We start from the raw sequence: 25,486 nt of genomic DNA, 5'->3' as shown, positions 1-25,486 counted from the left end.
CTTGGGAGGCAGGCCAGTCCCTGAAGCATATTCTCACCAGCAACTACACACCGCACCATAGTAACTCTAACTCAGGAACCAAACCATGCAACAAACCTCGATGCCAACTCTGTCCACATATCTACACCAGCGACACCATCACAGACCTAACCAGATCAGCCACACCATCACCGGTTCATTCACCTGCATGTCCACCAATGTAATCTACGCCATCATGTGCTAGCAATGCCCCTCTATGTACATTGGCCAAACTGGATAGTCCCTACGTAAAAGGATAAATGGACACAAATCAGATATTAGGAATGGCAATATACAAAAACCTGTAGGAGAACACTTCAACCTCCCTGGACACACAGTAGCAGATTTAAAGGTAGCCATCCTGCAGCAAAAAACCTTCAGGACCAGACTTCAAAGAGAAACTGCTGAGCTTCAGTTCATTTGCAAATTTGACATCATCAGCTCAGGATTAAACAGAGACTGTGAATGGCTAACCAACTGCAAAAGCAGTTTCTCCTTCCTCCCTCCTTCTCTTCACCTCAACTGCTAGAAGCCGGCCTCATCCTCCCTCATTATCCTTAGCCTGATTCTTGCTTGCATATTTATAGCTGCCTCTGGAAATTTCCACTATACGCATCTAATGAAGTGGGTATTCACCCGTGAAAGTTTATGCTCCAATACATCTGTTAGTCTATAAGGTGCCACAGGACTCTTTGCCGCTTTTACTTTAAGAAGGAACTTTGTCTCAGAAGTGATTTGGTTCTCTACGGCATATCTGTGCCAACTGTTATTTTGGAATCCTACATACCTGTTCCTAACTTGGCTTGTGAAACCCCAACATGACTGAATCTGGGAAAAGAGAATTTAGTTACAAATGCAATAGCTGCAGAATGATTGTGGAATGTGAGTTTTGTAGGCTGAAATCTCAGTGGTGCTGTCCACATGTCTGGATGCCAGCGTGGCCAGTGACATTCATATAACTGTTGCCTGGTGCACTCCCCATAATGTTTGTGAAGCTAAAAGGAAGTGCTTGCCTCCTGTGTGGGCACAGGACAAGTCGGGTTTACAAACCCTGTACAGGCAGCTAGATCTCACCTACACGCATGCTGGTCCTGGGTCCCAGAAGGCAAGGGAAATCAGAGATGCCATATATGCACATATCTTGGCACAGCAGGGAGGCAGAGGATGACATCTACCTGTGCTGAGGCAAAGTGTCACCCACTACGCAGCTGCTGGAAAAGCACCTGATGGAACATTGCACGTACTTGTGGGGCTACATGGTTTTGTTCACTTGTAGCTGGAGATCATTAGCCCTTCGTACCTGTGACAGTTCACAAATCACAGACCATTATAACAGGGACTCTCCACTGTGTTATCATCTTAGTGTTGGGTTAGTGCTGTGCAGGGTGGTGGGTGAGTTGTACTGCAGTCATTGTGCAGAGCTTTCATCTTAGCTTTTCACACTTGTTTCCAAACCTCTGGTATCGGGCGCACTCAATCTCTCCCAAGGACCTTATCAACATTTGCTTTATGGAGATCTGTTTTTTAAACCATTCTTTACAGCCGTGCTACCTGCACTTAGCAGATGTTATGGAGCACTCATCCCAGAATTGAAACTGCTTAGAGTTTGAGGGGAGGGGGGAAGAGGGGCTATTTATCACAGGGTAATGGCAGAGGCCTGTATTGTTACTTGGACTGTGCTTCGTTTCCTGCATGTGAATCAAGCCATAAAGACATTTCTCTACCTATTTTTAGTGCTGTGAGTTCTGTTGATTTAAAGCTAGCAGTGCTCTCTGTAAGCACATAACACTAACCACACTTTCACCATTCCTCCCTTGAATCCTTGGTACTGTGGCTATTTCCTAACCTAGGGGAGGAGCGGGTGGGAGTTGTCAGTGTGGGATGGGCAAAATCATGCTTGCACTGTGATGGTACCAGACAGTTGCACTATTCCAGTTCATGTGTTGTGATTCCTGTGACCCAATCCTGAACCTGAAAACATCTTACATTCATCACAGTGAAGGAGGCTCCACAAACAGGTTAAGGAAAGTATAACATCTATTAAAAGTACTGTACAGAATGTGTAACTGAAATATTTTTAAAAGGCAATGTAAACCAGCAAAACATAACGGGAACTGACTCCTTGAGCAACAGCCGAATTTTGATGTCTCTGTACCTATCTCTTTGCTCTCGCCCGACAAGGGGGGAATGATTGGGGACAAACAGAGACATCTCCTGTCTGGGGATTGGGTTTGGGCACTTGGTGGGGTTCAGGGAGTCCTCTTGGCTCATTGTTCTCCTCCTGGTTTAGGGTGCCAGTGGAGGGTGTGGTCCTGGAAATCCTGCAGGCTCCTCCAGGTTGCTCAGGGGGTGGACTGGGGGGAGGAGGAGGTGGTGGTGGTGGTAATTTAAGGAAGATGCCGTGGCTATGGTAGCAGGTGGACCCCCAACGCATTAGGGCCCCAGTTCTATCAGTCTTTCCATTATAGCATGCTCCTGTTTCCTATGGTGTAACACCTGCCCTATAAACTGATGCATCAGTGTCTCTTTCTGCTGAAAAGCCTGAACCTCCCATGCCCTATGGCACCTAGACTGGTCCTGGTTTCTCCTGTCCATGCCAATTAACAGGTCCTTCAAGATACTCCTCCCTCTACGGTGCTGCTCCTGCCCACCTGGTGGAATGGTTTTCCTCGTGGGAGCCAGACATCCTGCCAATCCAAAGACAAGGGAAGCATTATTTTTTGTCCTTTGGAAGAAGCCAAGAAATTCCCCCACATAAGTTTGCTGTGAAAGGCCACAATATTGATACTTTTCAGCATTCCAGAGCTGCAACTGTTAGACTACTCTGGATTTTCAGACTTTTGCAGCCCATGAGGAAAGAGCAGTGGCTACAAAGGGTAAGATACATATACTAATGTTTTATGAATTTCCATAGTGTGTCAAGGGGTGGGGTGGGGTGTGGGTGACAGTTCCTTCCAGGGGCTAAGTTACCAGTTTGCAATTTCTTATTTTTTTTTTAGGCTGGGCAACCTTTGGAGAACATAGCATGTTTTCAAGGTACCCAGGCTGAAAAGAGAAGTGGCATTCCACTTCTGTGGAGGAAACCTATGCCAGAGAGATGTTTCTACTAAGGGACAATGTTAGAGGGCTTTCCTTTCACACTCTCCCCTGCTTCTTGTCACGCAGACAGAAAGCAGAAAACCAGAAGTCTGAAGTGTAGACAATGCAATGTTTATTGAGGTTAGTTTCCAGCAAATGTGTTCCATAACTCTTGACTCTGCAGAGCCTTGTTTCCCAGTGTCTCGTCCCCCCCCACCCCCAAGGAGGCATGCTCCCGGTCCCACCCCTTACAACTTAGGGTCATGTTCCATTTTGGGTCTGGGGTCTTCATCCCACCTCTTTTGTACCCAGTGGGAGGGGTAAGGAGTGAGTTTGTGCTCCAGGTCGGGGACAGGCATTTCTTTGGTCTTTTAGTGTTTTATACCTCCCCTACAAGTCCCTTTGCCCCTCCCAACTGGTTGCTTGCTTTTGCTTTGATAGGTGTTGAGGCAATCTTAAAGTGTGCTCTGAGTAACACTTTAACTGCTCTTATCTATTCCCACTGTATTAACAAATCCATCTGACTAGGCAGAAGCAACATCACAGTGTCTTTGTCTACACATATCAGTAGAAGAGTATCAAAATTCTATCCCAGGCAAACAAACAGACCTATATACTACAAAGCACCCCTCTACCTATTACTGAATGGAGGGGTTTGGTCACCTATAACAATGGACCAAAATGATTTGCACTTCCATTGAAGCTCAGAATGCAGCTGGAGTTTCTGCTACAACAAAAGTTTGTTGTATATACTTCCGGAACTGGGAGGCAAGTCAACTGGAACTTGACTATATTCTCAGCTAGCATACGGAGCTTTGATGGAAAGGGAAATATGAACCATGAACAATGCGCACACACACCCTCCTCCACCCTGGCATCACCACAAAACCTTGCCCTGTGCCTGCCTAACAATGATGAATTAAACAGAGAAAGAAAAAGACACAGTACAACTTTATTTTTGTACCTGATGTTTCAGGTCAGCACCAGATCACTCTTGCCTCTCCTCTGCAAAGGGACATCCTCTTGGGTTTATGCAGCTGCCAGGCAGGGTCCTGCCCTGAGCCCCATTTCCTGTAGCATGTCTCAGGGTGGGGCAATGACATACTCAGGAATGGTAAAAATTCTGTTGTCTTCCAAGTGAGAAAGGATCGCTGTGACTAACTTTTCCTCAGACAACCAAAAAGTTTTCCCTTCGCTTTCCTGCGTTTAATCTGCATCTGCCACCTCAACTTCACCTCCATTCTCTGTGGTTTCTGATGTAAGGGGACAGTATATTTGGGGTTGGCTGAGAGAACTGAAACTGTATAATCTTCCAAGGGACAAAAGAGAGCTGTTGCTAACTTTAGATAAACAACCATAAGTTTTCTATAATGAACCATCCCCAACTGGGAATCTTTCTAAACCCACTCCCTCTTCCTCTGATCCACACAGCACCAGAACCATCAGTGCCTGCATGTTGGGTGAGAAATGAACAAAGATTGTTTGTTGATCGGCTTTATTGCTTCTGCAAAATGCATAATGGCTAACTGGCAATCAATAAAATGATTGATTTATAGCTGTGTTTTGCTCAGGGAACCTGTAAAGATGGAAGTGGAGTAGGGAGCTGGGCTTAAAATCAGGACTATAGCACCAGAGTAAGAGGGGATATTGGCAGGGAGGGTGGGGCAGTCCATTCTAACTCACCAGCCTTGGGTCTTGCTGTGGTTCAGGTTTGGCGGGGGCAGGGTGTGTGTGGATTTTGTCAACCAGCTTCTTTGGGTAGAGGGGGCAGAGTCACGGGCTCCATGTCCTGCAAGTCTTCCACAACTTCCTTCATGGTCCCTGTTGCCACCTCACCCTGGCCTCCATTGGCATCCCAGCAATGAGGCTGGCAGTGTTGGGGTGTGTGTGTGTGTGTGAGCAACTTTAGGCACTGCCCTGGCAGCCCTGGATGGCACCTGGTCCAGCTCATCATAGAAGGGGTATGAACAAGGAGCCTTCCCGGAGTGACTTTTGGAGTCTTTACTGTCCTGTATAAGAGCCTCATGTGCTTGATATGTTCCCATCATTGGGCCAGAGTCCACTGTATGCCCACCTGCAGCAGCCTGCATGAAATCTCCAGGTACAAGTGTATGTTCCTGTTGCTCCGGGGAAAGTTGTAGAGGATGCTGTACCCCAGCCACACACTGATGGGGCCTGGGTGTGGTCAGTGGGCCAGGTGGCTGCTCTCAGAACAGGCTCCATGTTCATGTGTACTGGTTAAAAAAAAAAAAGTGCAGTGGAGAACTGCTCTGGTGTGGTCAGCACAGCTTGCTACTACTGGTGAAAATGGGGCAACAGACAGGGATCTTTATAGATAGGGTAAAGGACAGACAGAAAAGATTTCAGTGCCCTGTGGGTATTGGAGGACTATGGAAATGCAGAACCAGGTACATGCCCATTGCCTCTATCCACCCAGCCCCCTGGCACATGTATAGGGCCATGCCACAATCCAAGATGGGTCCTTACATACACCCCCTCAAGCATGCTAACTTACCCTGTACTTACATTCAGCTACATGTTTCCAGGGTTTAGCGGTGGAAAGTAGGGGGCTTCTGGCATGATCACATGCATGGACATGTGTACAGGCACTAGTGATGTTGTAACCTATAAGGGTGAGATTTACTCAACTTTTGTAACGCATTGGGCACCTCAGCTGAAAGCGCTGTGCAAAGTAAGCAGGCAGCTAGTGTGAGGTCAGATAATCTGTGCAGTACTGTAGCATGTCAAGTATGGTGAAACATTTAATAAATAAATATTTACTATGCAATGCGCCAGAGGCCAGAGCACACGTTTGTTATAATTTGTGCTAATGCTCTAATCGAATGACAGGGTCTCTACTTTTGCCTTTGAAATGTGAATTGAGCCCCCCCCCCAAAAAAAAAAAAACAAAAACAAACCCAAGCCATCTAAAGTTAGGGTGACCAACTCTAGAAAAAAAATCTCCCTTACCTTAGACTAAGTCAAAAGTATTTGAACAAAGGAGCTTCAAGGATCAAGGGCTAAAAATTCACCAATATTAGAAGGGGCAGAGAATAAAGTACTGCAGAACGAGTAAAGTGAATGAATCAGCTTGAATACCTGGACCATATAATAGCTCTTAGGGTTTTGCTGTATCTCCCAACGCTGTAGTCTCTACCTTAATGCAGATTGGTTTAGCGCATCCCTCTATGACCGTCCCCTCCTCTTGTCCCTTCTTTTGTTACACGAAGGGCTGCTTTAGTTAAATCATGCCAGCTATGGTGTGAAAGCTTTCTGAAAAAGGAGACCCTTGTCTTATGTCCTAAAAGTGGTCAGAGGATCTGACTTTCTTGGGGACCTGATTCATAGTCAAATCCCTTAATGAGATGATTTTGTGAAAAATCCTGTAGCCTATGAAGTCAATGGCAAAACTCCCATTGATTTTAATGGGCCCAACATTTAAGCCCTTAAGCTCTGCTTCTTATATGCTTTACCCTGGTCTTACTAAACTGCACTGTCTCAGAGAACACAACTGGCTTGACAGCGTGTGCATGGAGAGAGGGTTACTAGAACTGGCAACAGAAGCACACTAGTGCAGTGGCGTAATTGGAGCCCGGAGGTTGTGTGTGGAGGGTGGTCTGTCCTGTAGAGGAGGTGGCAGCTGCATTCTGCACGAACAGTAAACCCTGCTTCCTTACCGTCCTCCCAAGCATCCCAAGTTAAATGTTAGACTCAAAACAAACACCAACACAACCCCAAAACCAACTGCATCGAGGAGGGAGTCTTATGAGCTCAACATCTGATTTTTATTTATTTCAGCTTTAGGGCAAAAAGGTTTGTTACCTTTCACATGGGCATCGATAAGGACATGGCAGCAGTATGAAACCCAGGGAAGAACAGTTCCCTTACTGTAAAGAGCTAACTTTTCTTTTCAAGCACTTAAATATTCTCTTTCCCACCCGTGCTAAAGGTCTGGCTCTGTTAATATAAATTAAAAATGATAGGAGAACAGTAGATATCTACATTTTTCTTGTTCGGTTAACAAATGCTAACCTGTATTGGTGATGGACACAGAAGCCAGTGCTATAAATTCAAACAGACTCATTTCTAAATGCAAAAGAAATTGCTAGAGAATAATAGGTAAAACATGATTTATTACATTGTGTACAAAACTAGATTCAAAACAAGCAGTGTGATATATAATATGTTTTGTCTTTACATTACACAGTTGGTAAATGATCTCTCCAAAAAACTTTGTGAATAACATTGTTATTTCTTCCTGTCTCTGGACAGCGCCCCTCCCCTCCTCTGTAATTTACAAGGCATAAGAAGGTAGCTTCCTGCAGAATTCACATCTCTATGGGGTTAGTCAGCAGGAGGTGCTCCAGATCAACAAGCGACCTTTTAGTGCAAAGAATTTCCAGCTCAGAGCCTCAGTTACTAGAACAATATAATACCACCACTGTACCAGAGGCCTAGCAACATGCTGTATTAATTTTCTGCTCAGTAATGTGTCCTTTCTTGAGGATGTCTAAAAGTCCTTCTGCAATAGTTTAACACCAAATGTAAAATAAAAATTAAATAAAAATAAAAGACAGCGGCTACCATTGGAAAAATCCATCATTCTTCAGCAGCCACTGAACAGCCTCCCATACTATTTAGGATGTCTTTAAACAGGTTTGATGTAGTTAATAAAATACCTTTTAAGAAAATAAATATTTTGCATAATGTATGTACAGAGGTTGGTTTCCTTCATAACAGGTTCAACAACAGATAATCACAACTCTATATTTTATTCACACACAAACTCACAATGATTAATGCCAACTTGGTAACTGACTTGATATTTATGAAGGAGTCCAAAAAGGTATCAGATGAATATTTATAAATGTGCAAAGTGTATGTAAGTACTTGGAAAATGGTGGCATAAAAAGAGTGAAGGATTAAGACAAATTGCTTTTGGTCACTCCAAGAATAGCCCTTCCAACAACTCTCTCCCCCAAGTCTCAACAGGCTTAATGAAATGTTAAATCAGTACAAAATGGACTTAAAGGCAGGACTAAAAATGTACTCTTTCTTGGATTCAAAAGAGCCTTTTGTAGACATGCCTACAGAATGTGTCTTCATTGGAGATATTTATTCCTCTTCAGTTCATTTCTGCACACAACAGCATTTGGAATACACCTCTCCAATTTCCCCCCTCCCTCCTAGACATCCCTTTTTACTATGAAGTACATTTAAAAAGATACTGCACACAAAGCATAATACATACTGCATGATTCTTCACAAAGATGACCAAAAATAAGAACGAAAACAAGGCCATTGCACCTCTTAAAATTTGAAGAGATCAATGAAGTGCTGTGGAGAAACTGGCATGAAACAGGTGTCTGGATCATTGGCTGTGCAGGGATGCCCTGTATCCTAGCAAAATTAAGAGGAGGGAAAAAAGTTATTTTCTCCTTTAAAAAAATACTCACAAAAACAAAAAGCTGCTGAGTATTGATTTTAAAAGAAAAGAACCGCAAGAATTCACACCTCAGTTTTACATTTTAAAAAGACAAATTAAGTAGCTGGACAACTGACTAGACCAGTTTTTTAAGTCACTGGCCTTCTGGAACTCTGGTTCAAAGCCTACAAGGCCCTTCCCAAGAAAAAATTGCCAAGAACATATAGTTACTTAGATTGGAAGCTCCTTGGGACAATGACTATCTCTTTTGTTATGTGTACACCGTGCCTATACAGCAACACAATGGGGCTCCAAGCAATGATTGGGGTTTCTAGGCACTGCTGTGATACAAACAAGAAATCATAGAACAAGCTTCTCCACATTCCCTCTCCCTTTGTCCCAAGGGCTTTTGGACCTGTATAAAACAGACAGAGACAGCCTGTACTCCAGCAAACTTGAAAGCAGAAAAGATGCACTGGGTGGTGAGGAGGAAATAGTTACCTTAGATCCTTACTCTTTAATGTTGCCTGGCTTTAGGCCTTAAGGAAAATGTGGACCTTTACGATGGATATGAAAGGGGGGTGGGAAGGGGGCGGGATTGCACACTGGAATAGGGATGACCCACCATGAAAGTAGGGGGTTGCAGCATGGAAAGTAGGGGTTTGCAAGGCTGGTGGCACTGGAAGAGAGAATGGGGAATACAATAAGTGATTAGATCTATAGGCAGACAGTTGTGTGGGACTCCGAAAGCAAGGTTGAGAGGTTTAATCTTGACGTGAGGGCCAAGACAAAGCCAGTGAAGTGATTCAGAAAGGGAAATGATATGGTCTGATCAACCAGCAAGGAGTATAATTTTGGAGGTGACACTTTGAATGGCTTGGAAGGGAAAGAGAGAAGTGCTAAGGCAGTGGTGGTGGGAGTTGCACTAATGGCCAGAGCTGGCGTGGGTATGGATTAGTATTTTAGGTGATATGCCTTAACTCACTTTTGGGCAGATCATTATAGAGAGGAGAGAGTACACAAATAAATGGGAGAAGAACTTTAATTAGAGCTTCGGGATTGGATACCATACATTACAATATTGGCTTTACACACACACATGCAAACAGTAACATAAACCCACAGGCAGTATGGTTAACATTCTTAAGGCAAAATGACTGGGGAAAGGAAATGGAGAGAAAACTGTAGGGACAGCTAAATAAAAGTAGCAGCATTTACATTTTATCAATCCGAATGCCCAATTGTTTATCTGACATGGCTGGTGGACCAATACGTTTTGGAGCAATATTATTCTTGGAGAACTGTACAGTAGCACTTCTTCTGTTTCTTTTTAATTCTTCCTCCCTAAATAATTATCCCCTCCACTCCCCATCTTTTCTCACTTTAGTGCTAGCTGTGTGCTCAACAAGACAATCCCTACAACAAACATGGTTACACGTGAAGAAACAGAAATACAGGAGACATCTGTTTCTTGTTTTACTTTTTTCCTAGCTGTTTCCCCCTCCCACTTTCCCCTTCTAGTATTAACTATTGGGGGGGAGGGGTGGGGTTGTAACATTTTATTTTTAAAGAAGTAAGAGCAGGAGCAATGTGGAACTTTGCAAGTGGAAAATGCTGCAGAATCAGATTCTCCTGCAATGGACTCCAGTTCTAAAGATTTTCAGTGCTACTTACTGTCCTCTTCTGCAAGGGAGGAAGTGGTCAAGTCATTGAAGGCTACTTCAAATTGTTCCTCAGATCTGTTGGGAAGCTAGGGCAGGAAACTCAGGGCTCTTCCCCTCTACAAATACCATGGATTTGAAGGAACCAGTTACAACATAGTTCTTGTGTTGGAGCGAGCTGTATTTGTAGTGGGGAAAAGGCCCTTTCGTGTGCCTGCCAAGAGGCTTAAAAGGCCGTGGGGATTGCCACATATATCCATTTAGGAGAAACTCTCAAGGAGTAAAAAGAAAAGGAGTACTTGTGGCACCTTAGAGACTAACAAATTTATCTGAGCATAAGATGAAGTAAGCTGTAGCCCACGAAAGCTTCTGCTCAAATAAATGTGTTAGTCTCTAAGGTGTCACAAGTACTCCTTTTCTTTTTGTGAATACAGACTAACACAGCTGCTACTCTGAAACCTCTCAAGGAGTACGCAGTGCTTGTCATTTATCATTTCAATAGCATTACTTTTGAGTTTTAAAGACTTAACACTCTTAATGCTTAAGTGGTAAACTGTGGACAAAAAGCCTTGTGTGGCAGCATAAACTGGAACAGGAGACAGAGGTGAAAGCAGCTATTTTTATTGCGGATCCCCACGCTGCTTCTAACTCACAGCCAACAAGCTGTGCTCTTTTAGTTTTTCCATTTCAACATTTCCTTTATCTTCTGAAAAATTACTTTCAGAAGAAGGATGATAGGAAACTGAAAACAAAAACTGTCAAAATGTATTAGTTGTAATTAAACTGGGCCATGTCCTAATTTCCATGCTTTGAGCTGTAAGGAGACCAACATGCACACTTCTGGGTAGTTTTAAAGAACTCCTTCCCTGCCATGGTTATTTTACTATTTTCTTATATTTCACTGTACCAACATAAAATGCCAACAGCATTCAGAAGGAATGAGAGACAGAGTGTGTTTTAAAGTTATGTGCATTTTGGTTAATATCTCTTGCAAATACTCAAACATATACTAAGCATGCATAAAATGCCAATCATACCTTCAGTATTTTATCATGCATACTTATTTTCGGTGATTAGATTCAACAAGTCTAAAATATCCTAGCAAAGGCTTGCTAAATTTGACACTTTAAAATGCAAGCTTTCATAACAGTGGAAAAATCATAGAAATTGGATCACTCCTCCTCACCCCCCCCCCACTGTACTGTATTTAATTATTTGGGAAGATACAAGGTTGATGTCCCATTTCCCATATGCCCCCCCCCCCACACACACACAAAAGAAGGGCAGCAGCAGAGCAAGCTTCCTGCACTGCTGTGGTCCTTGTTCTAGGCAGAATATTTGTAGCAGGGGTGAGGAGAGTGTAATTCGCACCCAATTCTCAGTTTCTCCACAGATACAGCCAGTTGTGACACTGGAGGAATGGCTGACAGATCTCCAGTTTGTTTTGCATATGGCATTTTCAGTCACTGACTTTTGATCTATACTGGACTGGTCAGGGTTTAAATTGTGACCTCAAGTTGAAAGGCTCCGTCAATGCTATCCCACTGAGCCATCTGGTTTTGCTTTAAAACTAATGTTATTGAGAGCCTAGCCTCAGCACGAGGCTCTTGTATTGCTGAAAAACATTTAGGATTTGAATTAATTTTATGATTAAATGCTCACATGCCTTTTGTAACCTGTAACAACCATTATCAGAAGGAAATGCTATAGCTGCAGTAAGCACAAAGTCCTGAACAAGTCTGGAAAGTGAGGTGAGTAAATATCTTAAAAGACAATGTTCATAAAGCTCATAAACACCTGCTTTTTAGTGTACTTGCTACGTATAACCATAAATCCAGTGTGTTGAGCAGAAAGGCTCAAAGAAGGTAAAAACACAGTAAAGAAATCATACAGCCTCTACCATTAACGTTACACACCACTGCTGTCAATGGAAGTATTCCACTGACATTTCAATGAGGAAAAAACGGAACTGTATTTCACAGAAAGCAAGAACTTAAAAATGGGAGCTCTGAATTCAAGTCCTTAAAATCTAGGGATGGAAGCACACATATGTAGGCACAATAGTGCAAGCTAAGGATGAAGCATCCATTTTAAATGGCGGTCTAGATGCCATGGAACTTTTGAAAGGGAGAGTCTCATTCTCTAAAAATAAATACCTTAGTCTAGGTTTAAAGAAAAAAAGTGTTAAATGAGATTTTAAAATGAAGATTATTTATGTCCCTTCTTTTGCTTACTGTCTAAGGACAGAGTCTGAGAGCAGGGTGCTCTTTTAATGACATGGGAAGCAGGGAGAAAAGCTGATAAAAAAGTGAACATCTCACAATAAGGTCCCTAACTGAACTGCCTTCAGAGACAGGGAGGATAGGAGATGCTGCAGTCAGCCCAGAAAGATGCCAAGGGCTTGGAACGGATGAAAGCTGAACCTCACTTATTCTCTTGAGAAGGGCTCTTCTACAAACTGCAATGGCAGAGGAGTCTTTCTCCCTGGAAATCAGATACTGTAACTAGCTAGCTAGCACCCACCTTCTCCCCATTGCCACCAGAACTCATTTCCCAGCTTCTGGGACCTCTGCCTACCAGAGCTAGATTCCTGGAGAAGAGTTAGTTTTGTTGCCCTCCACAGTCCTTCTAAATGTAATTCTAAGCCACAGCCTGTCAGGTGTTGTCTGTTTTGTTCGTCACAACAGCATGAAAAACACCTTCCCAAGCTCCTCCTTTCAGTCAGGAAGAGAAGTCTGAAGAACAATCAACTAAAATCCATTTTTGTTTTTTAAACCCAGATAGCAATATTACTATGGAAGAGCCTTATGGATTTGAAGAGCTATATGCATGTTTTTATCAGAGGTAAGGCATTGCATATCCGCTGGTGAATCTGAATGCTCTTGCTTCTGAGAGTTATTTTGATTTAAAATCTTGCTCATGCATAATGATTCACTTCCAATTGAATTTCAAGAAATCTATTTAACTAGATCAAAATAAATGTAAGTTGAAAGAAAATGTGCACTGCCTACAAGGAGCACCGAATGATAAATATTATTGTTTTCTTCTCAAAATTTCAGCTTCATTGCAAATTATGAAGTTCCCATGACAACCATAGGCCTCCAGTGCTCTAATGTGTAATTCTTTTCTGTAAATGTCTCATTCAGAAAGCAATGTCATCATTTCCTTTTCCTCCAATCACAAGAGGTCTTTTTTAAAAAACTACTATTTGTAGAAGGTCTTCGAGTAAAACAGGTTAAAGTGTCATTAAATTATTCAGTGGGGTAAAAGCAATTCCAGTACCTTTGTTTCATACTGCAGAGACAGAATTCTGTGATGTTGCCTTTACTGTTCTCAGATTTCAGTGCTGAACTAAATCCATTAGAATGTGGAAACAGCCATTAATGCCTACTTTGTGCAAAATTCATCCTTCGTGTAAGAGGGCATAAATTTCTGAGTTCAGTGACAGCTGCACCTGCTTACATCAGAGGCTGAATTTAGTGCCTTGAGTTGAAACAGTACAGTGAGGAACACTGCAATAAAAATAGCAACAACAGCAAAAAGTGCAAAGCTGAGCTTGGAAGATTACAGTATCTAAATAGTGTCAACAGCTGCAGAAATAGCTTGTTCTTAGCCCATCATGACAAACCGAAACATCAATTACAATTGAACATCTTGTTCACTTCAACATTACAGAATCAGCATCGATAAAAGCAGGGATGAAACACATATGAAATACCTTGAATAACAAAGCAAGGTGGTAGTCCTTTGGGATCATGAAGGAAGAAGCAGGAAGGAGTGCAATAAAGTAAAAGAGAGGAAACATTAAGATTTATTGGACTGGCAGTCATTTGGAATAAGAAGCTTAGTATATGATTTTGATTATTATTTGCCATAGGAATATTCTGCACTAGATTATTTTAATCCGTTGGCAAACAAAGCCCACATAACAAACTACTGCGAAAACTCAGAGGAGTAAGAACAGGTGTTAGAGCGCATCATCTGCTTGAAATAGCTTTTAGTCACTGCATAGTGCTTCAATGATCTGTTTACCGTTGAAAAAATTTCCATTAAAGAAGGACAAATATTCCATCAGTCATGTCCAGCTCTAGACCTGCTGAAATGTATTATCCAGTTAGCAATGGAAGAAATTTACCCACATTGGTGACACCACATAATAGTATGGAAGAGTTATGATATAAACAAAAAGCGCTCACAAAGATGCATCACTTAATAGTACTAGATGCCAGCACTTTTACTCCACTGAGTAATTACATAGTTAGTCTATATTAAAAATGATCAGTCTTTTTTTGAAAAATCACTTCTCAAAGTGTCATTTGAGGTGTTGAGTGTGCGCTATATTCATTTCCTCTTTTAATATTAAAGAGTACAAGATGTTCTTTTATATATTACCACACCTCCTATGAAGTAGTTAGTAATGATTTCACTTCTGTATTTAAGTTTTCTACGATCATTTGTTTTAAAGGAATGCTATCAATAAAAAAACCCTATACATTGCTGTCTGAAGGTTTTTTAAAACTATTGTTACAAATAACAGCTATGATTACTAGAACTGAATGACTGAAAAACTGAAAAGTGAGAATTTTCTTTACTGTCTGTGTGTGTGTCACTGTTTCCATGTATAGTCAGCTATTCTCCTTTTTGTGTGAGTTTTTCACATAACAGGAGATAAAACAACTTTTTTGTTTTACGATAGGAAAACAACTGTAAAACAAAAACAAAAAAAGAGCAAAGGGTCCAAAATTACTTTGAACTTTTAAAAAAATGACCAGATTTTGAATTATTGGTATCCAATTAAGAAAACATCTTCCTTTATTTTCTTCATAGTATGTACTGATAATACATAATTTAACAAACTCTTATCAGTTCCCCTCTGCCCCCACAAAATTTAAAGTAACTAGCTAGTATTTTTCCTTTAAAAAAATAAAACACATGGAAATTTTAAAGTTCCAGAATAAATCAAACATTTAGAAAACGTGTCCAAAAGCATTGTAAAGGATCAATTTTCAGTTTGGAAAAAATAGGTGTTAATTACAGATACTATAATGATATTAGCCAACCACTGTACTGTATGCAATTTATTGACACCAAGTTAAAACCATGTACCACACTGACCCCTAACAGAGAGTTTGTCACAACTTGGGTTACTACCATTAATATATTTAAACTGGTATACCTCTTTTTCCAGTTAAGATAGCTGTTTCCAAAGAGCACAAAGTCTCATCAGAGATGACAAGACCAAAAGTTTCATTTCCCTTGGTTGATTTCTCTTTTTTTGCTTAAAAAGCTTGTGAAAGGGTCTGAGCAAGAAGGCAATTCAGGCTCCATGCTGATCAAGCCTTTGGCAGGCATCTCTGCCAACAAGGGTGCCACTTATAGTGTAGAAATCATCCATTTAATATGAAGTAACACCACTAATTATTTCAGCACTATCAAACATTTGTCAGATGGTATTGATGTGGTTCACATTCCAATGCTGTAGAGGAGATAAACCTCCATATCTTATCACTAATCCCAAAAGACATCCATGCTTATTCCACACCAGAAATCATAATCCTATCTGATATCATGATCAGTTGCTATGGAGGTGATTATGGTGTCACAAAGATTACTAAATTTGCATTTGGAGAAATGTGTTTATTAACTCTGCAGCCATACCACTTCTACTAGATCCCTCAAGTCAGCAGGATCAGGCATGGTCACAGTACTGGAATGAGAAAAGGAGGAACTGTGGCATCTTAGAGACTAACAAATTTATTTTAACAAATTTGTTCTGAGTACTGGAATGGTAATTCAGTCTTCTTAGTGTATGTGCAACATGAATCTTGGTCACGTGTCACCTGAGGCACCACCGAATTTGGTCCTCTGGTTGGATCATTAGCTTCCCCTGCTTGGGCTGCATACTGACCGGGTCCACCTGGTCATACCAAATGGACTGAAGGTGAAAAATCCATTGCTATCTACATATTGCACAGATCACAGTGAGAGATTATGCCACACACTATCAAAGAAACTGAGGAAGCACCTGATCAGCATCCTATACAGCAAACAGGAAAACGTCAAAAAAGAGCTCTCCAACCTTCCATACGAACGGACTTTACTAAAATAAGACAGGAGATCTACATTACATGCTTCACCTCTCTACAAAGGAAAAAGGACTGTAAGCTGTCTAAAATCCTACCTGCCAGATGGGGCCACAACAGTGGTACCCCAACTCACCCAGCAATATCGTCAATCTACCCAGCTACACACTCAGCCCAGAAGAAGAGTCTGTCCTATCTCGGGACTCTCTTTCTGCCCCGCCACCCCCACAAACATGATATAGTTCTGCGGTGATCTGGAAGCCTACTTTCGCCATCTCCGACTCAAAGAATACTTTCAAGGTAACACTGAACAGCACACTGATATACAGATACCCTCCCATCAACAGCACAAAAAGAACTCCACATGGACTCCTCCTGAGGGTCGAAATGACAGTCTGGACCTATACATAGGATGCTTCTGCTGACGTGCACAGGCAGAAGTTGTGGAAAAAACAACATCGCTTGCCTCATAACTTAAGTCGTGCAGAACGCAATGCCATCCACAGCCTCAGAAACAACCCTGACATTATAATCAGAGGCTGATAAAGGAGGTGCTATTGTTATCATGAACAGGTCTGACTACCAAAAGGAGGCTGCCAGACAACTCTCCAATACCAAATTCTACAGGCCGCTTTCCTCAGATCCCATGGAGGAATACACTAAGAAACCACACCATCTACTCAGGACACTCCCTACACTAACACAGGAACAAATCAACATACCCTTAGATCCCCAACCAGGGTTATTCTATCTACTACCCAAGATCCACAAACCCGGAAATCCTGGACACCCCGTCATCTCAGACATTGGCACTCTCACTGAAGGACTGTCCGGATATGTGGACTGTCTACTCAAACCCTACGCCACCAGCACTCCCAGCTATCTCCGTGACACCACTGATTTCCTGAGAAAACGACAATGCATTTGTAGTTAGTCTCTAAGTACTCCTTTTCTTTTTACAATGCATTGGTGATCTTCCAGAAAACACCATCCTAGCCACCATGGATGTAAAAGCTCTCTACACAAACATACCACACACAGATGGAATACAAGCTGCCAAGAACAGTATCCCTTATGATGCCACAGCACAACTGGTTGCTGAGCTCTGTAACTTTATCCTCACACACAATGATTTCAAATTTGGTGACAAAATATACCTCCAGACCAGTGGCACCATTATGGGCACCCGCATAGCCCCACAACATGCCAATACTTTTATGGCTGACCTGGAACAACGCTTCCTCAGCTCTCGTCCACTCACGCCCCTTCTCTACCTATGCTACATTGCTGACATCTTCATCATCTAGACCCAGGGGAAGGAAACCCTGGAAGAATTCCCCCATGATTTCAATAGGTTCCACCCCACCATCAACCTCAGCCTGGACCAATCTACACGGAAGGTCCACGGTGCAAATAAGTGACTGTCACGTACCACCACCCTATACCGAAAACCCACCGACTGCTATGCCTACCTTCATGCCTCCAGCTTCCATCCTGGACACACCACACGATCCATTGTCTACAGCCAGGTGCTGAGGTACAACCGCATTTGCTCCAACCCCTCAGACAGAGACCAACACTTACAAGATCTTCACTAAGCATTCTCAAAACTACGATACCCATATGAGGAAATAAGGAAACAGATCAACAGAGCCAGATGTGTACCCAGTAGCCTCCTGCTGCAAGACAAGCCCAAGAAAGAAACCAACAGAACTCCCCTGGCCATCACGTACAGTCCTCATCTAAAACCTCTCCAACGCATCATCAGTGATCTACAACCCATCCTGGACAACGATCCCTCAGTTTCACAGGCCTTGGGAGGCAGGCCAGTCCTGGCCCACAGACAACCCGCCAACCTGAAGCATATTCTCACCAGCAACTACACACCGCACCATAGTAACTCTAACTCAGGAACCAATCCATGCAACAAACCTCGATGCCAACTTTGTCCACGTATCTACACCAGCGACACCATCACAGGACCTAGCCAGATCAGCCACACCATCACTGATTCATTCACCTGCATGTCCACCAATGTAATCTATGCCATCATGTGCCAGCAATGCCCCTCTGCTATGTACATCGACCAAACTGGACAGTCCCTACGTAAAAGGATAAATGGACACAAATCAGATATTAGGAATGGCAATATACAAAAACCTGTAGGAGAACACTTCAACCTCCCTGGACACACAGTAGCAGATTTAAAGGTAGCCATCCTGCAGCAAAAAACCTTCAGGACCAGACTTCAAAGAGAAACTGCTGAGCTTCAGTTCATTTGCAAATTTGACATCATCAGCTCAGGATTAAACAGAGACTGTGAATGGCTAACCAACTACAAAAGCAGTTTCTCCTTCCTCCCTCCTTCTCTTCACCTCAACTGCTAGAAGCTGGCCTCATCCTCCCTCGTTATCCCTAGCCTGATTCTTGCTTGCATATTTATAGCTGCCTCTGGAAATTTCCACTATATGCATCCGACGAAATGAGTATTCACCCACGAAAGCTTATGCTCCAATACGTCTGTTAGTCTATAAGGTGCCACAGGACTCTTTGCCACTTTTACAGATCCAGACTAACACAGCTACCCCTCTGATTCTGACCGGGAGTGTGACATGAATGCTGATCCATGCTCCCTGGTAATTCAGTAAGTTGCCCTCTTCTCTCAGGTTTAGTGCTGAACCAATAACGCACAACAAAGTTTTGAAGGTTTGTGTGTGTGTGTTCTGCTACAGCTACCATCTTTTGGATGATTTAAACCAGAGATTCTGAGTCACTAACAGTCATACTACACTTCCTACAAGAAAAAAGTATTAGCTTGGTTGGAGGAGTTATTAAAAAGGTGCACAATACACAGAAGACACTCAACTTTACAGCACCTTCATATCAGAGACAAACAGCACATTTTCCCAGTGTCCCAAGAGCTCAGCTGACATCAGCAACTGGAGGAAATGCAGCTGGCTGAAGCGGAATCCTGAAAATACTGAAATGATGCTGGTGGAATGACAGAAACACTCCAAAAAATTCACTATTTTTATATCACCATCTTCCTTTGAGGGCATTTGCTTTCAGATAGTTGTAGTTCATAGCCTCAGTGGCCACTGGGCCTGTGGAGGCCAAAACTGCCACTGCTGCAAAAACATCCTTCTTCATTCATAGCTGGTGGGAAACCTATTCAGATTTAGCCACGGTGTCCAATCATAGAATCACAGAGTATCAGGGTTGGAAGGGACCTCAGGAGGTCATCTAGTCCAACCCCCTGCTCAAAGCAGGACCAATCCCCAATTAAATCATCCCAGCCAGGGCTTAGTCAAGCCTGACCTTAAAAACTTCAAAGGAAGGAGGTTCTACCACCTCCCTAGGTAATGCATTCCAGTGTTTCATCACCCTCCTAGTGAAAAAGTTTTTCCTAATATCCAACCTAAACCTCCCCCACTGCAACTTGAGACCATTACTCCTTGTCCTGTCCTCTTCTACCACTGAGAATAGTCTAGAACCATCCTCTCTGGAACCACCTCTCAGGTAGTTGAAAGCAGCTATCAAATCCCCCCTCATTCTTCTCTTCTGCAGACTAAACAATCCCAGTTCCCTCAGCCTCTCCTCATAAGTCATGTGTTCCAGACCCCTAATCATTTTTGTTGCCCTTCACTGGACTCTCTCCAATTTATCCACATCCTTCTTGAAGTGTGGGGCCCAAAACTGGACACAGTACTCCAGATGAGGCCTCACCAATGTCAAATAGAGGGGGACGATCACGTCCCTCAATCTGCTCGCTATGCCCCTACTTATACATCCCAAAATGCCATTGGCCTTCTTGGCAGCAAGGGCACACTGCTGACTCATATCCAGCTTCTCGTCCACTGTCACCCCTAGGTCCTTTTCCGCAGAATTGCTGCCTAGCCATTCGGTCCCTAGTCTGTAGCTGTGCATTGGGTTCTTCCGTCCTAAGTGCAGGACCCTGCACTTATCCTTATTGAACCTCATCAGATTTCTTTTGGCCCAATCCTCCAATTTGTCTAGGTCCCTCTGTATCGTATCCCTGCCCTCCAGCGTATCTACCACTCCTCCCAGTTTAGTATCATCCGCAAATTTGCTGAGAGTGCAATCCACACCACCCTCCAGATCATTTATGGAGATATTGAACAAAACCGGTCCCAGGACCGACCCCTGGGGCACTCCACTTGACACCGGCTGCCAATTAGACATGGAGCCATTGATCACTACCCGTTGAGCCCGACAATCTAGCCAACTTTCTACCCACCTTATAATGCATTCATCCAGCCCATACTTCTTTAACTTGCTGACAAGAATACTGTGGGAGACCGTGTCAAAAGCTTTGCTAAAGTCAAGAAACAATACATCCACTGCTTTCCCTTCATCCACAGAACCAGTAATCTCATCATAGAAGGCGATTAGATTAGTCAGGCATGACCTTCCCTTGGTGAATCCATGCTGACTGTTCCTGATCACTTTCCTCTCATGTAAGTGCTTCAGGATTGATTCCTTGAGGACCTGCTCCATGATTTTTCCAGGGACTGAGGTGAGGCTGACTGGCCTGTAGTTCCCAGGATCCTCCTTCTTCCCTTTTTTAAAGATTGGCACTACATTAGCCTTTTTCCAGTCATCTGGGACTTCCCCCGTTTGCCACAAGTTTTCAAAGATAATGGCCAATGGCTCGCAATCACAGCCGCCAATTCCTTTAGCACTCTCGGATGCAACTCGTCCGGCCCCATGGACTTGTGCATGTCCAGCTTTTCTAAATAGTCCCTAACCACCTTTTTCTCCACAGAGGGCTGGCCATCTACTCCCCATGTTGTGATGCCCAGCGCAGCAGTCTGGGAGCTGTCCTTGTTAGTGAAGACAGAGGCAAAGAAAGCATTGAGCACATTAGCTTTTTCCACATCCTCTGTCACTAGGTTGCCTCCCTCATTCAGTAAGGGGCCCACACTTTCCTTGGCTTTCTTCTTGTTGCCAACATACCTAAAGAAACCCTTCTTGTTACTCTTGACATCTCTTGCTAGCTGCAGCTCCAGGTGCGATTTGGCCCTCCTGATTTCATTCCTACATGCCCGAGCAATATTTTTATACTCTTCCCTGGTCATATGTCCAACCTTCCACTTCTTGTAAGCTTCTTTTTTATGCTTAAGATGCGCTAGGATTTCACCGTTAAGCCAAGCTGGTCGCCTGCCATATTTACTATTCTTTCGACTCATCGGGATGGTTTGTCCCTGTAACCTCAAAAGGGATTCCTTGAAATACAGCCAGCTCTCCTGGACTCCTTTCCCCTTCATGTTAGTCCCCCAGGGGATCCTACCCATGATTGGCATGTTCATCACCTCGAAGCTTGACTATTGTAATCCTCTGCACCCAAGTCCAAAACCCATCAAATAAAAAAGCTACTACTGGTTCAGAACACCTTAACCTCTGTGCTCAGCCACAATGGTTGCTCAGTGCTCTGCCTCCTGCTCTTGCTCCCCTTGGATTCAAGGTTTTCATCCACTGCTTCAAATTTCTTGATGTGGCTCCAGACTCTTAGGAATACCACGAATTTGGACTTTCCCAGCATTAAATGCACTACACTGTGAAGCACAACAGTAGCAAACATCTGAACGGAGGCAAAATGTCAAACAGTATCCAGTTATCCCCTTACACAGGAATACCCCAGCAACAAAAGCCTTTAGAAATTAGAAAGAGAACTAGTATACACAAGAATTGAAAAACCCAACTCTCTCATAACTGCATAGTCATGTAACCATCGACATTTTATCAAGGGAAAACTGTCTCCTACTGACTAGGTAGCAAGTTAAAGGTCAGTCTCTACTGCAATGGACAACTTTTATTCCCTAGCAAACCTTTATCAGAAGTGAAAGAACTATACATCAATAGTTTGTCCAGACTTTTTTAAAGCAGACGCCTATACTGACTGCATGTTTTTGTACTGCTGATGTAATTATTAAGGTCTGCAGGTACAGACAAGATAACAAGGATATTCACATTCAGTCAGAATGACATGATTCATACATTACTATTGGCATAGATGCTATTACTCCCCACTGGACAAATTACAAAGTCATGCAGAGGACCCATAGTCACACAGGAAGAATTATCTTCTTTGGGAGGAGAGGGAGGAAAGAGCAGAAAATAAATCTTACACAGTCTTGCTTTCATGTAAATGTCTTTAGAATTTCAGAATAATGGAAAAACAACAAAATATAATGTATAAAAGCAAAATGATTTCTCAGGAGAAGATTTTTCAAGGTTTCCAAGCAACTCTTGCTTCTTATTTTCCATTTAAAATCATAATCTACTGTAGTCTTTGGGCTGCAAATTGAAGTTAGTCAGAAAGAGGCATCTAATCCACTTTTCCAGCCATCAAATGTTAAACCAAAATGGGATTATTATGACTTCAGGTGAGAGTTAAGAAACAGATTACCCAAGATCCTCCTTCAAGGCCAAATATACTTACTACCAAACAGCAAGATAAGGGAAAAGCAAAATGTATGTTTAGAAAGATCATTTCTAACAAGTTCTTCAATGCTTTTCACAAGACACAGCTGGTTACTAAATCATGTAAAATATTACATCACTGCTGTGGAAATACTGTGGTAAAATGTTTTTTCTATTGATCCTTTTTATTGGCTGCCATAATGTTGAAGCTAGTCCTCTGCCTGCTTCCCCCACATCCCTGCGCATTAGTGCATTACAGCTGTGTAACAAAAAGGCCGCTAGAAGGTAGGGAGTAACACTCTAATCATCTTTCTTTCTAAAAACACAGAGTATCAATTTCTGGTACAGATTTTAAAACTATAAATAGCACAGAATTGAACTTTTGATTTCTCATTTTGGCTGGAAACCTCTTTTGGAACAACACACCAACCTATGTAGGTGTGACCACTTTACTTAGTTTGATTTACGGCCCAATTACTTTTCACCTGAGATGGCACACAATTATACAACACTAACATTTCCCCAGTCAACGATATTTTTTTCAGTAGCTAACTCTCAAAGTATTTTCTAATATTAAATTATACATTTCCAGTTCTTACCTTCCAAAACAGAATACTACAATGTCGACAAAAATGTAATGTGTCCCCATATTGTTCCTTTATTGGATAACATTTCTGAAGTGCAAAGTACATCAGCTTCCAGTCAATGTGACCTTTTTCCGACAGGATCAAATGCCTACAGAACTGAACATAAAATTAATATTTTAATTTAAATTGTTAGCAGAAAGTAATCAAGCCAATCAAAGGCTGAAGTATAAAAGAATAGTTCAAGATAAATTATTTTATAAATGGGGCTCTCTCAGACTAATATTCTGACTCATATACACAACTTCATGGAGTGTCAACTTGAAACTCTGAAGCACAGTTTTAGAGACCCATCCATATAAAGGTGATTTATACCATATTCTAGCCTGTACCCCTCTAAATATTTGAGGCCTTCCCAAGCCAACTAAGTTAGGTAGATCAATACAAAACAGAAACTACAGATTTGTTAAGCTATGCTGGGCCATACTCATCATTGGGGCAACTCCATTGACTTGAAAGAGCCAAGTTAATAATTCTCTTGTTGCATATGAGTACTATTTTAAGAGTTATATAGAAAAAAATTGCACTGAATATTTTCTTCACTTATAAACTGATGAAAGATGATCATGTATTACAACTAGTGGCTTATTGTAAGGACTGTAGCTGTAAAATACTCCCCTGTAAAGTACAGGCAAAGCAACCAAGGCTTTAGACTTTATAAATGTAGTCTTAGGCTACATATTTTTCACAATTAAGGCCTTTTACACAATTATTAGAAACTTAAATAATTCTTTTCTTTTAATTTTAAATAAATGCATGTTAGTCTTACTTGCACATGCTTTGTATATCTTTTTTGGAAGCATGGGACATTGAAGCACATGGATAGATGTACTGCCTAATTTTTCCAAGCAACAGTGCAAGAATCCTTCAGATCAATGTGGTTGCTACTGGTGAAGGTTAAGGTCTTACTGCTGCTTGTAAAGTGACACATTTTTAACATGAGGCAAATTACAGTTAAATAGCTGCCCAAAACCCCTACAGATTCAGTTAGGTTATTAGTCCACTTAAAAGCTGCTTGGAAACTACATGTTAGAGTTCAGAGAGACTTTTTTTTACAGAAGTATTTTTACACGAGTATTTAGAGATCCTGTATCTGACATGCTACACTGATGTGCTGGAGTGATTTTTATTTCTTATATAATCTTAAGATAACAGATTCCTCTCCAGCCATTGTGATCATTGTTCAAAATCCTTCTCCTCTTCCCCTCCTCAAAATTCCCTGTCTTTGTACATCAAATTCAAAATGCTCAACCCCACCCTGCCTACTTCTTCCTATGCCTGCTCCCATGGCCTACATTTACCCCTCCTGAGCTCTCCTTTGGAGTACTACTTCTGTTCCCCTGCCTTTGCATCTTTTGCCAAGGTGCCATGTCAGTTTGAGACTCCTTCCATCCCTCTCTTGTGAAACAATCACCATTTATTTATTAGTTAAGATCCATTTTGAGCTCAGTGGTATACAGTCAATCGCAGCTCCCACTAGCTGCGGTTCGCTGTTCCAGGCCAATGGGGGCTGCGGGAAGCGGCGTGGGCCAAGGGATGTGCTGGCCGCTGCTTCCTGCAGCTCCCATTAGCCCAGAACAGCAAACCGTGGTCAGTGGGAGCTGCGATTGGCTGAACCTGTGTACACGGGAAGTAAACAAATCATCCCAGCCTGTCAGCAGATTTCCCTGAGGGGCCCGGTGCCAAAGGTTACCGATCCCTGTTCTACACTATTCTCCTCTTTGACTATTAGGAGTGGAAGGAGGGTCAATTTTTCTAAGTTTAGTCTAAGGCCTTAGAGTTCATACAATGTAACAGGAAGAGGCTATTCTGACTCACTTCCAACCAGTACTGGATTTTCTTTGACAGTTGTTTGGAAAGCAGCTCAGACTCTTAGCCTTGTGTGTTAAAGGGCAATGGTATATGTGTACACATATACACACACACCCCGCTAGTGGGAGTTTAAAGAATGGGTAGGTTGAAGTCCAGATGGTCATGAATATCAATGTTATCAGGTAAACTCTGAGACTAATAAATGCGTGGTAAAAGTTACTTGTATGCAAGAAAATCTGCTCATAATAGTCTAGGTAGAGAAATATAATCTAGAAGATCATGACTGACTGTTCAGACTTGTATAATTTATGAAAAATCTTT

The 25,486-nt window shown here is 42.3% G+C and overlaps 1 protein-coding gene across 5 annotated transcripts in view; it reads right to left on the bottom strand.

Moving 5' to 3' along the window:
* Positions 1 to 7,209: 7,209 nt before the first annotated feature.
* The window catches only part of FBXO25 (F-box protein 25), a 63,321-nt gene continuing 45,044 nt past the window's right edge, over positions 7,210 to 25,486 (bottom strand). For 3 of the 5 annotated variants that reach the window (XM_073336175.2, XM_073336174.2, XM_073336177.2), the window contains 3 exons: positions 23,309 to 23,452; positions 13,901 to 13,927; positions 7,210 to 8,496 (listed from right to left, as the gene is read on the bottom strand). In XM_073336175.2, coding sequence (XP_073192276.2) covers positions 8,407 to 8,496; positions 13,901 to 13,927; positions 23,309 to 23,452 — 261 coding nt within the window. In that variant the 3' untranslated portion in view covers positions 7,210 to 8,406. The remainder of the gene's footprint in view (positions 8,497 to 13,900; positions 13,928 to 23,308; positions 23,453 to 25,486) is intronic. The other 2 variants (XM_073336178.2, XM_073336179.2) reach the window with 1 other exon arrangement.

Source organism: Lepidochelys kempii, chromosome 3 (assembly GCF_965140285.1).
Source record: "Lepidochelys kempii isolate rLepKem1 chromosome 3, rLepKem1.hap1, whole genome shotgun sequence".
Taxonomy (NCBI): Eukaryota; Metazoa; Chordata; order Testudines; family Cheloniidae; genus Lepidochelys; species Lepidochelys kempii.
This window is presented reverse-complemented; position numbering and strand designations above follow the sequence as displayed.